A 13,205-nucleotide genomic window follows, 5' to 3' on the forward strand; every position below is an offset into this window, starting at 1 on the left:
GGGGCGGCATCAGGACTTCCTGTGCTTTGTAAGGAGTTAACCACCCTGATTTAAAAAAAAAAATATTGTTCAAAGTCTCTTAAATCAAGATGGGCTCCTGGGGCATGCCTTTTTTTGTGTGTCCGGGTCTTTTTCCATGTGGTTTTTCAGAAGGTCTGTAGGCCTTGGATTTCTTGAAGGCTCGCCACCCACCCATGCATTGAAATGAAACCCTGATTTGGCATTCATTTAAAAAAAGTTACAGGAATTGAAAAACATTTTGTTTTAGGATGTATTGCTGGGCATAGGTAGCCCTTGACTTACGACCACAATCAAGGGCATTTCCACTGCTAAGCGAGACAGTTGTCAAGTGCGTTTTGCCCTGTTTTACGACCTTTCTTGCCAAAGGGAATTGCTATGGTTGTTAAAGAGAGTAACCCAGTTAAGTGACCTTGCTTGCCAGAAGGTCGCAATAAGGGGATTGTGGCTCTGGAGACACTGCAAGAAGTCCTAACTATGAGCCAGTTGCCAAGTGTGTGAATTTTGTTCACGTGATCATGGGTCATTAAGTCATTAAGTGTGAAAAGCAGTCATGTCACATTTTTTTCAGTGCTGTCATAACATCAAATGGATACTGAACGAATGGTTGCAAGTTGAGGACTATTTATAAAAAGTTCCTACCCGCAAAAACAATTGCTTTTTAAATGAAGATCAGGCAATTCGTGTCTGAACAACTTGTATTTAAATATTCCTATTTTTAATTGCATTGAAGGAGGGAAAAAATCATTTCAACAATACATTTTGGTTCCTAACCAAAAGAAAATTATTTAAATTGATGAAACGGGGAGCGTAGGAAATCCTTCAAACCATTTTGAAAATGAAACGGGCTACTTTGAGAATCTACAAGGGGAGGATCTTGAATTCCCTCTTGAATTCAGAATGGCAGCCTCATACTCAAGTCAGAAATTTGGGCGCTGAAGCAGTTCCCAAAGAAAATGCTCTATGCCATCCCGTTACGAAATATGCAGCGATTCGGCATCATAGAAATTTTAACAAATTCAGGACCGGCATTAACAGATAAAAGCGTTGCCGTTTGCCTGGACCACTAAATAATAACAGTTATTTCTGCCGTTTTTTTTTTTTTTAAAGTTAACTATCCGATACGAAAATTTGGATATATCCCAACATTTCCATTTCAAAATGGACAATTTTATCTGCTGAATTCAAACCGAAGAATAAAATTCAATTGCTCCTGAAAGTTAGCTTCCTGAAATAAATTTACAGCTTGCTATCTTTGCAGATGCTCATCAACAGACTTGCAGATCTGACAGAGATAGTAGAAAATTAGAACGCTAGCACATTCAGACATGATAAAAATCCAGAATCAGAAGAAGACCGTGGGAAAAACGCGACAGCTTGATGTCAAGACAAAGGAGAACATTGTTCTTGCTTCTTCAATGGATAGAGAACAGAGACTGAATGTGGTCTAGCATCACTATCCACACCTCGATAACGCCTGCAAAGGAGCATTAGGCAAAACCGATCAAGGTTTGGATGGTAACCAGCTTTTAACTCATGGGATCCAAATAATACACAACATTTTCCAGACAAGCGATGAATCTAACTCCCAGAATTCATAACTCTGGTAGTGAATGATCTCGTAGCCAGGATCTTCTGGGATCTGTACTATCAAAGTTATTGACCTGTCAAAGATATCAATGAACCATTAGTTCAGCACTGAAAGGGCAATGTTTGAAGCAGGTAGATCGCAGCTGAGATTCCTATAATATGATTCTTCACAGTTTCATGGTTATCGAGCGAATTTTCTTCAGAGAAACAATTTAAGAGGCTTAACTGAACATTCAATTGCACGTCAACTGTATCATCTACTCTGAAGTGAAACTGGGCAATACAAAATGATTGCCATAGTAGAGTGTACAAAAAAACACACGTTGTGCTGAGTTTCAATAAGGCTACACTTCTGTTGGCAGCAATTAGTTTCACCTAAACATTGAGAAAAATACCCAGAAACAAAACATTGATCCAAGCTACGGACATAAAAAACTTTCTGTTATGCATAATTGCTATGATCAACCGTCAGCTCTCAGCTGTATCTGCTGCTTTCGCTGGGACTTCGGCAATTAGAATAGCTGCGGTCACTTTCGCTGTCGGACCCGTAAGATCTACAAAGAAAGATAAAATATATGTGAATATAGCACACCGGGCACTCACTTCCACTTTAAATACAGGTAGTCCTTGACTTACAGGAGTTCATTTAGTGACCAAAGTTACAGCAGCACTGAAAAAAATGACTTAGGGCCGTTCTTCACACTTACAACGAATACAGCAGGCCCAGGGTCATGTGATCAAAATCCAGGTGCTTGGCAACTGACCTGTATTTATGATGTTTGCAATGTCCCGGAGTCACATGATCCCCTTTTGCGATCTTCTGACAAGCAAAGTCAAAGCTGGCTTCACTTAACAACCATGTTACTTACTGAACAACTGCAGTGATTCACTTAATAACTGTGGCAAAAAAAGGTTGCAAAATAGGGAAAAATTCACTTAACAAATGTTTCACTTAAGAACAGAAATTTTGGGCTCAATTGTGGTCGTAAGTCGAGGACTACTTGTAGAGATTTTTCCACAACCTGAAGATAAAAACTAAGGAAATTTTTCTGGGGTGTCTTCTATCATTTGTCTCTTCAGAACCCCCTCCTCAAATATGGCTTGTTAGGCTAGTGCAATCTGCGTCATGAAACAAGATTGCACAATTATCCCTCCTTCAGCTCGCAAATTTTCAGGATTTGTACCCAAGACTTCTGTCTGAGATAGTGATGTTCTAGTATTTCTTCCATTTTGTTGCTAGTTATTCCTTGTACTCCATTGGCCTTGACAAAATCCCCATTAGTCAATTGCAGAAGGCTGCCTGACTTGGGACAGCTGACACCCTGCGAAGAGACCTTTAACCCTATCAAACAGCCACATCTGCCTATTCCAGGTCCTTGGGAAAGATTCCAGAGGTAGACAAAAATGCCAAATCCATCTGGCTGATTGTGTGATTAACCATAATATACAAAGTGACAGAAAACGAAGCTAAAGCGTTTAGTGATAAACAGACAGGCAATTGTCACATAATACCACAGCGTTCACAAGGGTTGATTACGAAAGAGAAAAACGTCTGATTAGTGGATGTGGCAGTGCTTGGAGACAGCAGAAGAGAAGAGAAAGAACTGGAGAAGATCACAAAATACACTGCTCAAAAAAATAAAGGGAACACAAAAATAAGACACCCTAGATCTGAATGAATGAAATATTCTTATTAAATACTTTGTTCATTACATAGTTGAATGTGCTGACAACAAAATCACACAAAAATTATCAATGGAAATCAAATTTAGCAACCCATGGAGGTCTGGATTTGGAGTTACACTCAAAATTAAAGTGGAAAAAAACACTACAGGCTGATCCAATTTTGATGTCATGTCCTTAAAACAAGTCAAAATGAGGCTCGGTAGTGTGTGTGGCCTCCATGTGCCTGTATGAACCTCCCTACAACGCCTGGGCATGCTCCTGATGAGGTGGCGGATGGTCTCCCGAGGGATCTCCTCCCATACCTGGACTAAAGCATCCCCCAACTCCTGGACAGTCTGTGGTGCTACGTGGTGTTGGTGGATGGAGCGAGACATGATGTCCCAGATGTGCTCAATTGGATTCAGGTCTGGGGAACGGGCAGGCCAGTCCATAGCATCAATACCTTCATCTTGCAAGAATTGCTGACACACTCCAGCCACATGAGGTCTAGCATTGTCGTGCATTAGGAGGAACCCAGGGCCAACCGCACCAGCATATGGTCTCACAAGGGGTCTGAGGATCTCATCTCAGTACCTAATGGCAGTCAGGCTACCTCTGGCGAGCACATGGAGGGCTGTGCTAAAGAAATGCCACCCACACCATTACTGACCCACTGCCAAACCGGTCATGCTGGAGGATGTTGCAGGCAGCAGAACGTTCTCCATGGCATCTCCAGACCCTGTCACATCTGTCACATGTGCTCAGTGTGAACCTGCTTTCATCTGTGAAGAGCACAGGGCGCCAGTGGCTAATTTGCCAATCTTGGTGTTCTCTGGCAAATGCCAAACGTCCTGCACGATGTTGGGCTGTAAGCACAACCCCCACCTGTGGACGTCGGGCCCTCATACCACCCTCATGGAGTCTGTTTCTGACCGTTTGAGCAGCCACATGCACATTTGTGGCCCGCTGGAAGTCATTTTGCAGGGCTCTGGCAGTGCTCCTCCTGTCCCTACTTGCACAAAGGGGGAGGTAGCGGTCCTGATGCTGGGTTGTTGCCCTCCTACGGCCTCCTTCATGTCTCCTGATGTACTGGCCTGTCTCCTGGTAGCGCCTCCATGCTCTGGACACTACGGCGACAGACACAGCAAACCTTCTTGCCACAGCTCGCATTGATGTGCCATCCTGGATGAGCTGCACTACCTGAGCCACTTGTGTGGGTTGTAGACTCCGTCTCATGCTACCACTAGAGTGAAAGCACCGCCAGCATTCAAAAGTGACCAAACCATCAGCCAGAAAGCATAGGAACTGAGAAGTGGTCTGTGGTCACCACCTGCAGAACCACTCCTTTATTGGGGGTGTCTTGCTAACTGCCTATGCTTTCCACCTGTTGTCTATTCCATTTGCACAACAGCATGTGAAATTGATTGTCAATCAGTGTTGCTACCAAAGTGAACAGTTTGATTTCACAGAAGTGTGATTGACTTGGAGTTACATTGTGTTGTTTAAGTGTTCCCTTTATTTTTTTTGAGCAGGGTACAAAGAACTGCAAACAGAAGTAGAACGACCGTGGCAAAAGAAAGCAAAGATAGCCTCAACAGTGACAGGCTCCTTGGGTGCAACCCCAAAACAACTGGTGCAACCCTTCAACCCCATCGGCATTGACAAAATCCCCATCAGTCAATTTCAAAATAGTTTCAGTTGGAACAGCTGACATCTTTTGATGTGATCTTTAACACGGTCAAACAACAACCTGTTGTATGTCCTTGGGAAGGACTCGAGAGGTGGTACAGAACTGCCAATTCGAGTCTAAACATGTGGATGGCTGTGCGACCTAGCATAATAATAACTGGAGCATCCCTTGATCCCTATCAGCCTTGACAAAATCCCCATTAGTCAATTGCAAAAGGCAGCTTGGCTTGGGCATAGCTTACAATCTTGTGAAGGTTGACAAAAATGCCAGTTCCAGTTTAAACATCTGGCTGACAGTGTGACTCAGTGTCAGGGAGGAAGGTGCATTGGATACATTCACTGCCTTGAGTTATTTGTAAAATAATAGAGGCAGGATACAAATTTTAAAAACGTTAATTTTTAACATGGTAAGTGAAAACTCTTTAAAATGATATTTAAAAGTGGGCAGGGATCCTGAGAGCGGAAGTATTGAAGAAACACTGGTCTTTGAAGCTTTCTGTACTTACCCTGCTTTTGCAAAATGCTGGCAAATACACAACAGACTTGAAAATGGAACATAAGAGTTTGCATGCAACGTTTGCCAGCCATTCCAATAATAGTCAAAACTACTAGGAAAAATTTACCTGGAACGTCGGTCGTAGCTACGAGACCGGTGGTAACTATCACTTCTTTTACTTCTGCTACGGCTGCGACTCCGGCTATCGTAACTGTCATAGGTGTAGGATCTGCTTTTGTGAAGGAACCAGAAGCAATGGATTATTTGATTTAGAATGACTTCCACTGTTCATAATTAAAACAAGAATTGTGTGAAAGTAACAACTGTTTTTAGATGGCCAAACAACTGCTTTTAGATTGCCAATCTTTTGTGCTGACAAATCTTCTTGGAAGGAAGGAAAGACACCTAGAAAATCACAACAATTGTGAGCTTTCTATCTTGTGTTCTATCTATTGTTTATAACCAGAATTATGTTTATAATTAGAAATACAGGTAGTCCTTAACTGACAACCACAATTGAGCATACAATTTCTGTTGATAAGTGAAAACTTTGCCCCATTTTATGACCTTTTTTGCCATGTTGCTAAATGAATCACTGCAGTTGTTAAGTTAGTCACATGGTTGTTAAGTGAACCTGGCTTCCCCATTGACTTTGCTCGTCAAAAAGAGATCACAATCATCACAAATATGAATCTGCTGCCAAGCGTTTGAAATTTGATCACGTGACCCTGGAGATGCTGCAATAAGTGAGACAGCCAAATAAGTCATTTTTAACTTCGAATGGTCACTAAATGAACTGTTGTAAGTCAAGGACTACTTGTACATCTGAATCCATACATTATTCCTAGGTATTTGCATATTACCCCTAGGGTGTTAAAATTATGAAGGAATGTAAAAGGAGGGCTGTTCAAATGTGATTTGGAAGCATGTCAGACCTTGCATAAATATACTCCCTCGCCATTATCTGTTAAAGCAGAATTTTATTTCTCCTCCATTTTTCCATGCTTGCCAGAAAAAAAAAATCCTTTGATACAAGTAGTCCTCAGCTTACAATCATTCAAGAAGAGACGACACTGAACAAAAACGACCTATGACCGTTCTTCACTTATGACTGTTGCAGCACCTTCATGGTCACGTGATCAAAATTCTGCCCCTTGGCAACTGGCATGGATATCCTACACCAGCAGCACCGTCCCGGGGTCACATGATCCCCTTTTGCAAACTTCTCACAAGAGCAAAGTCAACGGGGGGAAGCCAGATTCACTTAAGAATTGAGTTACTTGCTTAACGACTGCAGTGATTCACTTAACAACTGCAGTGGCAAGAAACGTGGTAAAATGGGCCGAAACTCACTTCATAACTATCTCACTTAGCAACAAGAAATGTTGCACTCAGTTGTGGTCATCCAGGCGGAGACAACCTATAATTGTTTATAAAAGAATGATCATTTTAAGATTGTTTTAAGAAAGAGGATGTTTATAAAAATGTTTTCATGCGTGTTACATACCTCGACCGACTCCGGTGAGTGTAAGAGTTGCTTCTGGAGGGGCTTCGACTGTAAGTGTGACTGTTAAAACAAGGTGGGGGGCGGGGGGCGGGGGGAGTTGGAATGGAATTTTAAAAAATTATTTGAATGGACAACTTTCCTAGCACTTAAATGTAGGTATTTTTAAGTCCGAGAATTCAAATTCTTCCCTTGTTGACAGGAAACTGGTCACTAAACAGAGGGGCTCCGGCACTGAACCAAGCTAGGGCTTCAAGTAAAAATACCATATCTTTTTCAAAATGAGCTGAGCTTGGGGGACACAGTCGTGAAGGTTTGGGGCCAGTACAGGCAGCCCTCCACTTATAACTGGTCTCTTATTGACCATTCGAAGTTGTAACTTCGTGCCAATCACGTGGAAACTGGTCTGCTTTTACAGTTGTCTGCAGCATTCCGTGCTCATGTGACCATGTTTTACAATAGGGTTTGGGGGGGGGGGTTGCCCCAAAAGTGGCACTTATTTCCAGTTTTCAATGAAAGCAGCCCATAATGAATTATCGGTTCACTGAACAACCACGTTTTGTTCACTTTATGACTGAGGTGTTTGTTCAACAAACCGCCACCAAAAAAGGCCATAAAAACCAGACCGGTCACATGGGCAGGCTCCATTACAGTTATAAGTCATGGACTAACTGTAATTTGAAAGTTGTTTGCCACTACTATTTTTTTTCCATTTGTCTTTTTTTAAATTCCCACTCCAGTCTTAAACGATGTAGATTCTTCCCCACTTCAGCTCAGCTCAACCCTTGGCGACTGCACATACGTTGTCCACAAAACACAAATATTTCACTACAGCATTGGTCAGTGCTGCTTTCTCAACTTCTCGATACAGCACTTAACAATAGCACTTAAGATTTATATACTGCTTTATAATGCCTTAGAGCACTCTCTAAGCAGTTTACAAATGTCAGCATCTTACCCTCAACAATCTGGGTCCTCATTTTACCAATCTCGGAAGGTTGGAAGGCTGAGTCATCGAGCCAGGCAGGATCAAACTCCTGACGGTGGGCAAATGAATTTGCCTGCAATACTCCAGTCCAAACACTTGCGCCATCATGGCTTCTATAAATTTCTCCAATCCTTTTCCTTTGAAAAACAACTTACCTATAACTTCTGCAACTGTTGTAAGAGCTGCTTCGACTTCTTGAGCAGGCACCACTGTGCCACCCTCTGCTTGGGCTTCTTGAGTAACTCCGGGATCTGTGTAAGAAATGGGTTGGGGGGAGGGAAAAAACATATCTGAAAAAAAGACATGCCCTTTAAAAATACATACAATAAAATTCGAGTCCTGACTTAGTCATGAAAGCCAGCTAGGTGACGTGAAGCCAAGCACCAAGAGAGTGTAAGTTCTAGTCCTGACTTAGCCACAAAAACCTGATGGATAACTTTGGGCCAATCACCAAGAGATGTTCTAGCACCACCTTAGACGCAAAAGGTGGCTGGGCGACTGTGGGCCAATCACCAAGAAAAAGTGAGTTCTAGTCCTAGGTAAGTGGTCTTAGGCCTGCCACATTCTCAGGCAAACACACCTCACAGGGATATTGTTGTGGAAAAAATTGGAGGAGGAAACTGCTGGATACGCTCGCTGTCTTGAGTTGATTTATAAAAATAATCAAGGCAGGACATGAATGAATGAACGAAAGAATGAACGAACGAACCTACTCACCTATATGAGTACGTGGAGCTCCTCGACTGACTTCGTGAATGACTGTAAGACAGCGATCTTGTCCGGTGCCTGGATTTAACATCCGATTTGCTGCGCGAGCAACTCCGACTTCTGGACTGACTGTCCTCTCGTGTCGGAGAATCTTCTTCACTCGAGCTCTCGTGGTTACGGGGTCTCCGATTCAAACGTGCTGTCTTTCTGACTTCATCAAACAGGGAGCCTGGCCTAATCTTGTTTTTACTTTTAATCTCGATCCTTAAACCTGGAAGTTTGGGATCGGAGGAGCTGGAAGCCATGTTTTTCATTTCAAAAGGATTGCTGGCGGGCGCTGAGAGCTGCAGATTTCCAGCACCCTGTAACGGTTTCCACTTCTTGTCCCCGACACTGCTTGATGCATTTTCAGAAACATCCACTTTCAGCGTGGTTTCAATGCTGGTGGCAGCTTTCTGTTTTTCCCCGTCTCGTTCTTCACTGCCTTCTTGGAGATTATTCCGTCCCTTAGCGTCAATGGCTCGTCTTACATTCTGGGTTACAGTGCTAACTGGCGCCCGGGAACTTGTGCTGGCTTTAATGTCTTGGAAATTTAATTTTAGGCTCACTGGAGAAAGTTGCAGATGCACTTTTACAGGCGAATTATGGTCCGGAGTACAAATCTCCATATCGTCTATGGCAACCTGTTCGTTTCCATTTTTCTCCTGAGCTGCAGTGGGACTTTTGGAAACAGAGGTATTTTTAATTGGGCATGGAACATGAGTCGAAGAAATAGCTTTTTCTTCACTGCTTTTATTCAGTTGGTTAGTGGACGCGGCTTGATCTCCTCCTCTCTTTGAGAGGACCGGCTCTTTGTGGAAGATCCGATCATCCTTCACGTGTTCTTTGATCGTTTTATCACTTTTGGAATCTGGATCTTTATTTTTCTCTTTGGCTTCCTTTTTAGCGTGTTTCTCTTGCACTTCTTTTATTCCAGATTTTCTGACACTGACTTCCTCCTCCTCCTCCTCCTCCTCTTCTCCAAATTCTAAGGGTGGCTGCCAGTGGAATGTCTCTTTTCGTTTTTCAGCCTTGTGTTTCTTCTCTTTTTTACTTTTGGATTTTTCCTTCACCTTTTTGGCGTGGACTTTTCGGAAGGATTTTCTGAAACTTTGCTTTGGCTTCCAGGATTTGTCCGTGGAGTCTGCATCGGAATCAGAGGTCATGGTTTCTGAAGAGGAAGGATGTTTGTTCTCTTTTGACATATCTGGGTCAGGTTCAGATTTGGGCTTGCGTTTGACGGCTGGGTGGGGATCCGTATCGGAGTCCGATGAGGCCTCGCCTTCCTCTTTTCCAGACAAGAGTCTCAAGTTTCCTTTGTAATTTTGGGTTACTTCTATTTCAGAATTTGGTCCGGAATGCCACTCATCGCTCATATAGTTTTTCGTTTTGGCTTTCCGGCCACTTCTAAGAGTCTGAGATTTGTCTTTCAAAACTTTTTGTTTGGAACGGTGGCTGTCCTGCCCAGACCGAGATTTCTCTTCACTCTCATTGCAACTCGAACTTCTTTTATTTTGCTTCCGGGTCACTTTTACAGACCTTAATTCTCCTTTTTCTTCAACGGCCTGGGATGGAGTCAATTGTTCACTTTCGGTCGAGGAATCGATGGACGATCTGCTTGCACTTCTAGGCTTCGACGAGCTCACGCCTTTCACGTAGGGAAGTGTGCTTTCCGAACTGCTCTGCCTTTTCTTGGATAGCTCGGAATTTCTCTCACGGGATTCCAACTTCACCCGGCTTTTCTGTCGGTCATCTTCGCTGAGGGAAAAGTAAGAGGAGGATCCGCTGTAGCACGACCGGTCGCTGGGGAACGGATTCCCTGAGCGGGATCTCACGGTGGATCGGGATCTCAAACTGGAAGGGCTTCTTGATCTAGAGTAGGACTTGGAGGAGGACCGACTTCGAGAATTCCTGCTTCTAGATTTCCACCAGCTACCTGAGCTTCTGTTGCTCTGGATTTTGGAGTAACGGCTCCGATCGCTCTCTGAGCCCTTTTGCTGCTTAGGATAGGAAGAGGAGGGTCCGGGGTCTTGGATGCCGATTAAGCTGTAATTCGTCTGAGCAGGTGGTAGGTGAGTGGCCTTGGCTTTCATTTCCTGGAGGCGCTCGTAAGATGGTTTCCACGGTTTTTGCCCTGGTTTCCATCTGGAAGGTGGAGGACTATCGCTCAGTGGGATAACTGGGCGGCTTTCGGCAACCACGGGCTGAATAGTGAGTTTATCATTTTGGGGTAACGCTGTTCGTACCGGTTCAGTGGGGACCAGCTTACACTTCTTTAAATGAGCTACCGCATTTTGGGGTGAGTTGGGGACTGTTTTCACCGGCTTCGAGGCAGAACTGGATCTTGACCTGCTCCTTGAATGCGAGGACACGTGAGCGTTTCTCGATCGAGAACTTCGGGAATAACATCTCGACCTGGACCGAGATCGGGACTTATAATACGAGCGAGAATCTCTGCTGGAGAAAGAGGCCGAGCTCTGCTTGTCTCGCTCGGATTTGGACCAGCCTCTTCTAGAAGAATCGTCTTTAGATGTCAAGGAGGAAGAACGCGATGCTCTTTCCCGGTCACACAATGATTTTGTCCTTCTGGCAGAAGAAGGGGAGGATTCTACTTCGGTGGAAGGAGACCGTTTCTTCTTCACCTGTTTGTGCTTCTTTAAATGTTTCTGCTTTTTAGCTTTCTTCTTGTGCTTCGCTTTTTTCTCTTTCCGGTGTTTTTTACGATGGCCGACATGTTGAGCACTACTGAGGTCTGAAAAGCCATTGTGGGACCAAGAACGGGACCGAGGGGACAGACTTCTTTCATCCCACCTTCCTGGGTCGCTCAGCCTAAGGGTGGGGTGAGAACAAATTTATCTTTGTTTTGGTCTTTGAACAGCTTTTCCAAAAATAAAAAGAATTCACTAAAATAGTTTTTAACACACTGAGGATGGCTGGACCGGGGGGAGAGGGTTTAGGAAAAAGTTAAACCTATGTATCCAATTAAAAGTTTTGCGCAGTTGTACAACCAGGTGAAGATGTTTTAGCCACCTGATGTGAGAGTTTGGGGGTTAGCATTCCTTTAAAAAAAGGAGCATAAAACTGATGAGCGTGCCTGGCCATTTGTAAACGACTGGGACTATCAGACCCGGCCTTGGGTATGGAGATATGATCAACATTTGTTTTGCTGCCCTCGATTCACAAGAAGAAAAGACTCTGCAAATAAGGAGTCCCGTAAAATCTTCCTCCCAGCAGAGCCAATTGGGGGTAGGTTCCAGAAAAGGCCCATCTAGGTTTTGATTTATGGTTAAATTGTACAGATACCCTGCAGGAGAGGACTTGCAGCTGTAACATTTGGCAATAGAATTCAGGGGCACCGATGATATTATTTTGGCAATCTATGTCCCCGATTTGAACAAGGCAATCCAAAGAGAAAACAACCTCTTTTAACTACGGTGCTTAGCTCCCCTTGGGGATCAAACTCTGCAGCACCTCTATGTGCCAGTCAGATGGGCTAAACCTACCCAAAATGGTTTGAGAAATGCCCAAACTAAGTCTGTTATCTAATTTCAATCACTGATTTGAAGCGGCATAAATGGGTGATCCTTCAGAGGGAAGCATTTTTGCAAGTGTCTTCACCCACAATAATCCAGAAATGACTCCGCTTGCATCCCAGAGCACCGGAGTTGTACTTTTGAGTAGGTTTAGGCCTGCACATCTGCTTTATGGAGTGCGGTGGCTCAGCAGTTAAAGGTGCTGAAACTTGTCAGCCAGAAAGATGACAGCCCAGGTTCGAGACCCGAGTGCCGTGTGACAGGCTGGCCTCCCATCCTTTGCTTGTCCCAGCTCCTGCCCACCTAGCAGTTCAAAACTCTGCAAATGCAAGTAGATAAACAGGTACTGCTTTGGTTGGAAGCTAACAATTCACCTTGGCATATGATCGTGCTAGCCACGTGAACTCAGAAATATCTTCGGAATGCACTGGCTCCCTCAGTTAAGAAATGGAAAGTCAGACATTTTATCTAACTCTGCTTTACGAGTTGGTCCCCAGATTCTTGTCTTGCACAAGCCAAAAGTTGCAAATGTGTTTTTCCTTCCGATCTCTCACATCTAAAACACATTGTTCTCACAAAACATGACATTTCAGGAAGACAAAATTGTCGGCAAATTCTTACTTATCTCCTTTACTCCACTTTTCTCCACTGGGGGCCCTATAAGCTCTCAATCTCTGCATTTCCTCTTTCCAGTGGGGTGGTGTTTCGCTACTTCCATTGTTATCTGATTCTGTGCATGAACGAGAATGAGGCGGCGTATGGTATCTCTAGAAAAAAAATAACAAATCTACATCAAATCTACAGACTAGGTGAAACCTGGCTTGATAGCAGTAACTATGAGAGGGATCTTGGGAGGCCTAGTGGACAAGCACTTCAATATGAGCCAGAAGGGTACAGCAGCAGCCCCCTCCCCAAAAAAGCCCTAACACAATCCTAGGCTGCATTAACAGAAGGATAGAATTAAGATCACATGTG

The 13,205-nt window shown here is 43.7% G+C and overlaps 1 protein-coding gene across 8 annotated transcripts in view; it reads right to left on the reverse strand.

The window, feature by feature from the left end:
* Positions 1–714: 714 nt before the first annotated feature.
* The window catches only part of NKTR (natural killer cell triggering receptor), a 44,645-nt gene continuing 32,154 nt past the window's right edge, over positions 715–13,205 (reverse strand). For 5 of the 8 annotated variants that reach the window (XM_087948373.1, XM_026682978.2, XM_087948377.1 and 2 more), the window contains 6 exons: positions 12,852–12,997; positions 8,668–11,526; positions 8,106–8,201; positions 6,966–7,025; positions 5,586–5,690; positions 715–2,162 (listed from right to left, as the gene is read on the reverse strand). In XM_087948373.1, the coding sequence (XP_087804499.1) occupies positions 2,084–2,162; positions 5,586–5,690; positions 6,966–7,025; positions 8,106–8,201; positions 8,668–11,526; positions 12,852–12,997 (3,345 nt within the window). In that variant the 3' untranslated portion in view covers positions 715–2,083. The remainder of the gene's footprint in view (positions 2,163–5,585; positions 5,691–6,965; positions 7,026–8,105; positions 8,202–8,667; positions 11,527–12,851; positions 12,998–13,205) is intronic. The other 3 variants (XM_026682980.2, XM_026682982.2, XM_087948374.1) reach the window with 3 other exon arrangements.

Source organism: Notechis scutatus, chromosome Z (genome assembly GCF_049901735.1).
Source record: "Notechis scutatus isolate UNSWTSFEM ecotype Mainland chromosome Z, rNotScu1.2, whole genome shotgun sequence".
Classification (NCBI taxonomy): domain Eukaryota; kingdom Metazoa; phylum Chordata; class Lepidosauria; order Squamata; family Elapidae; genus Notechis; species Notechis scutatus.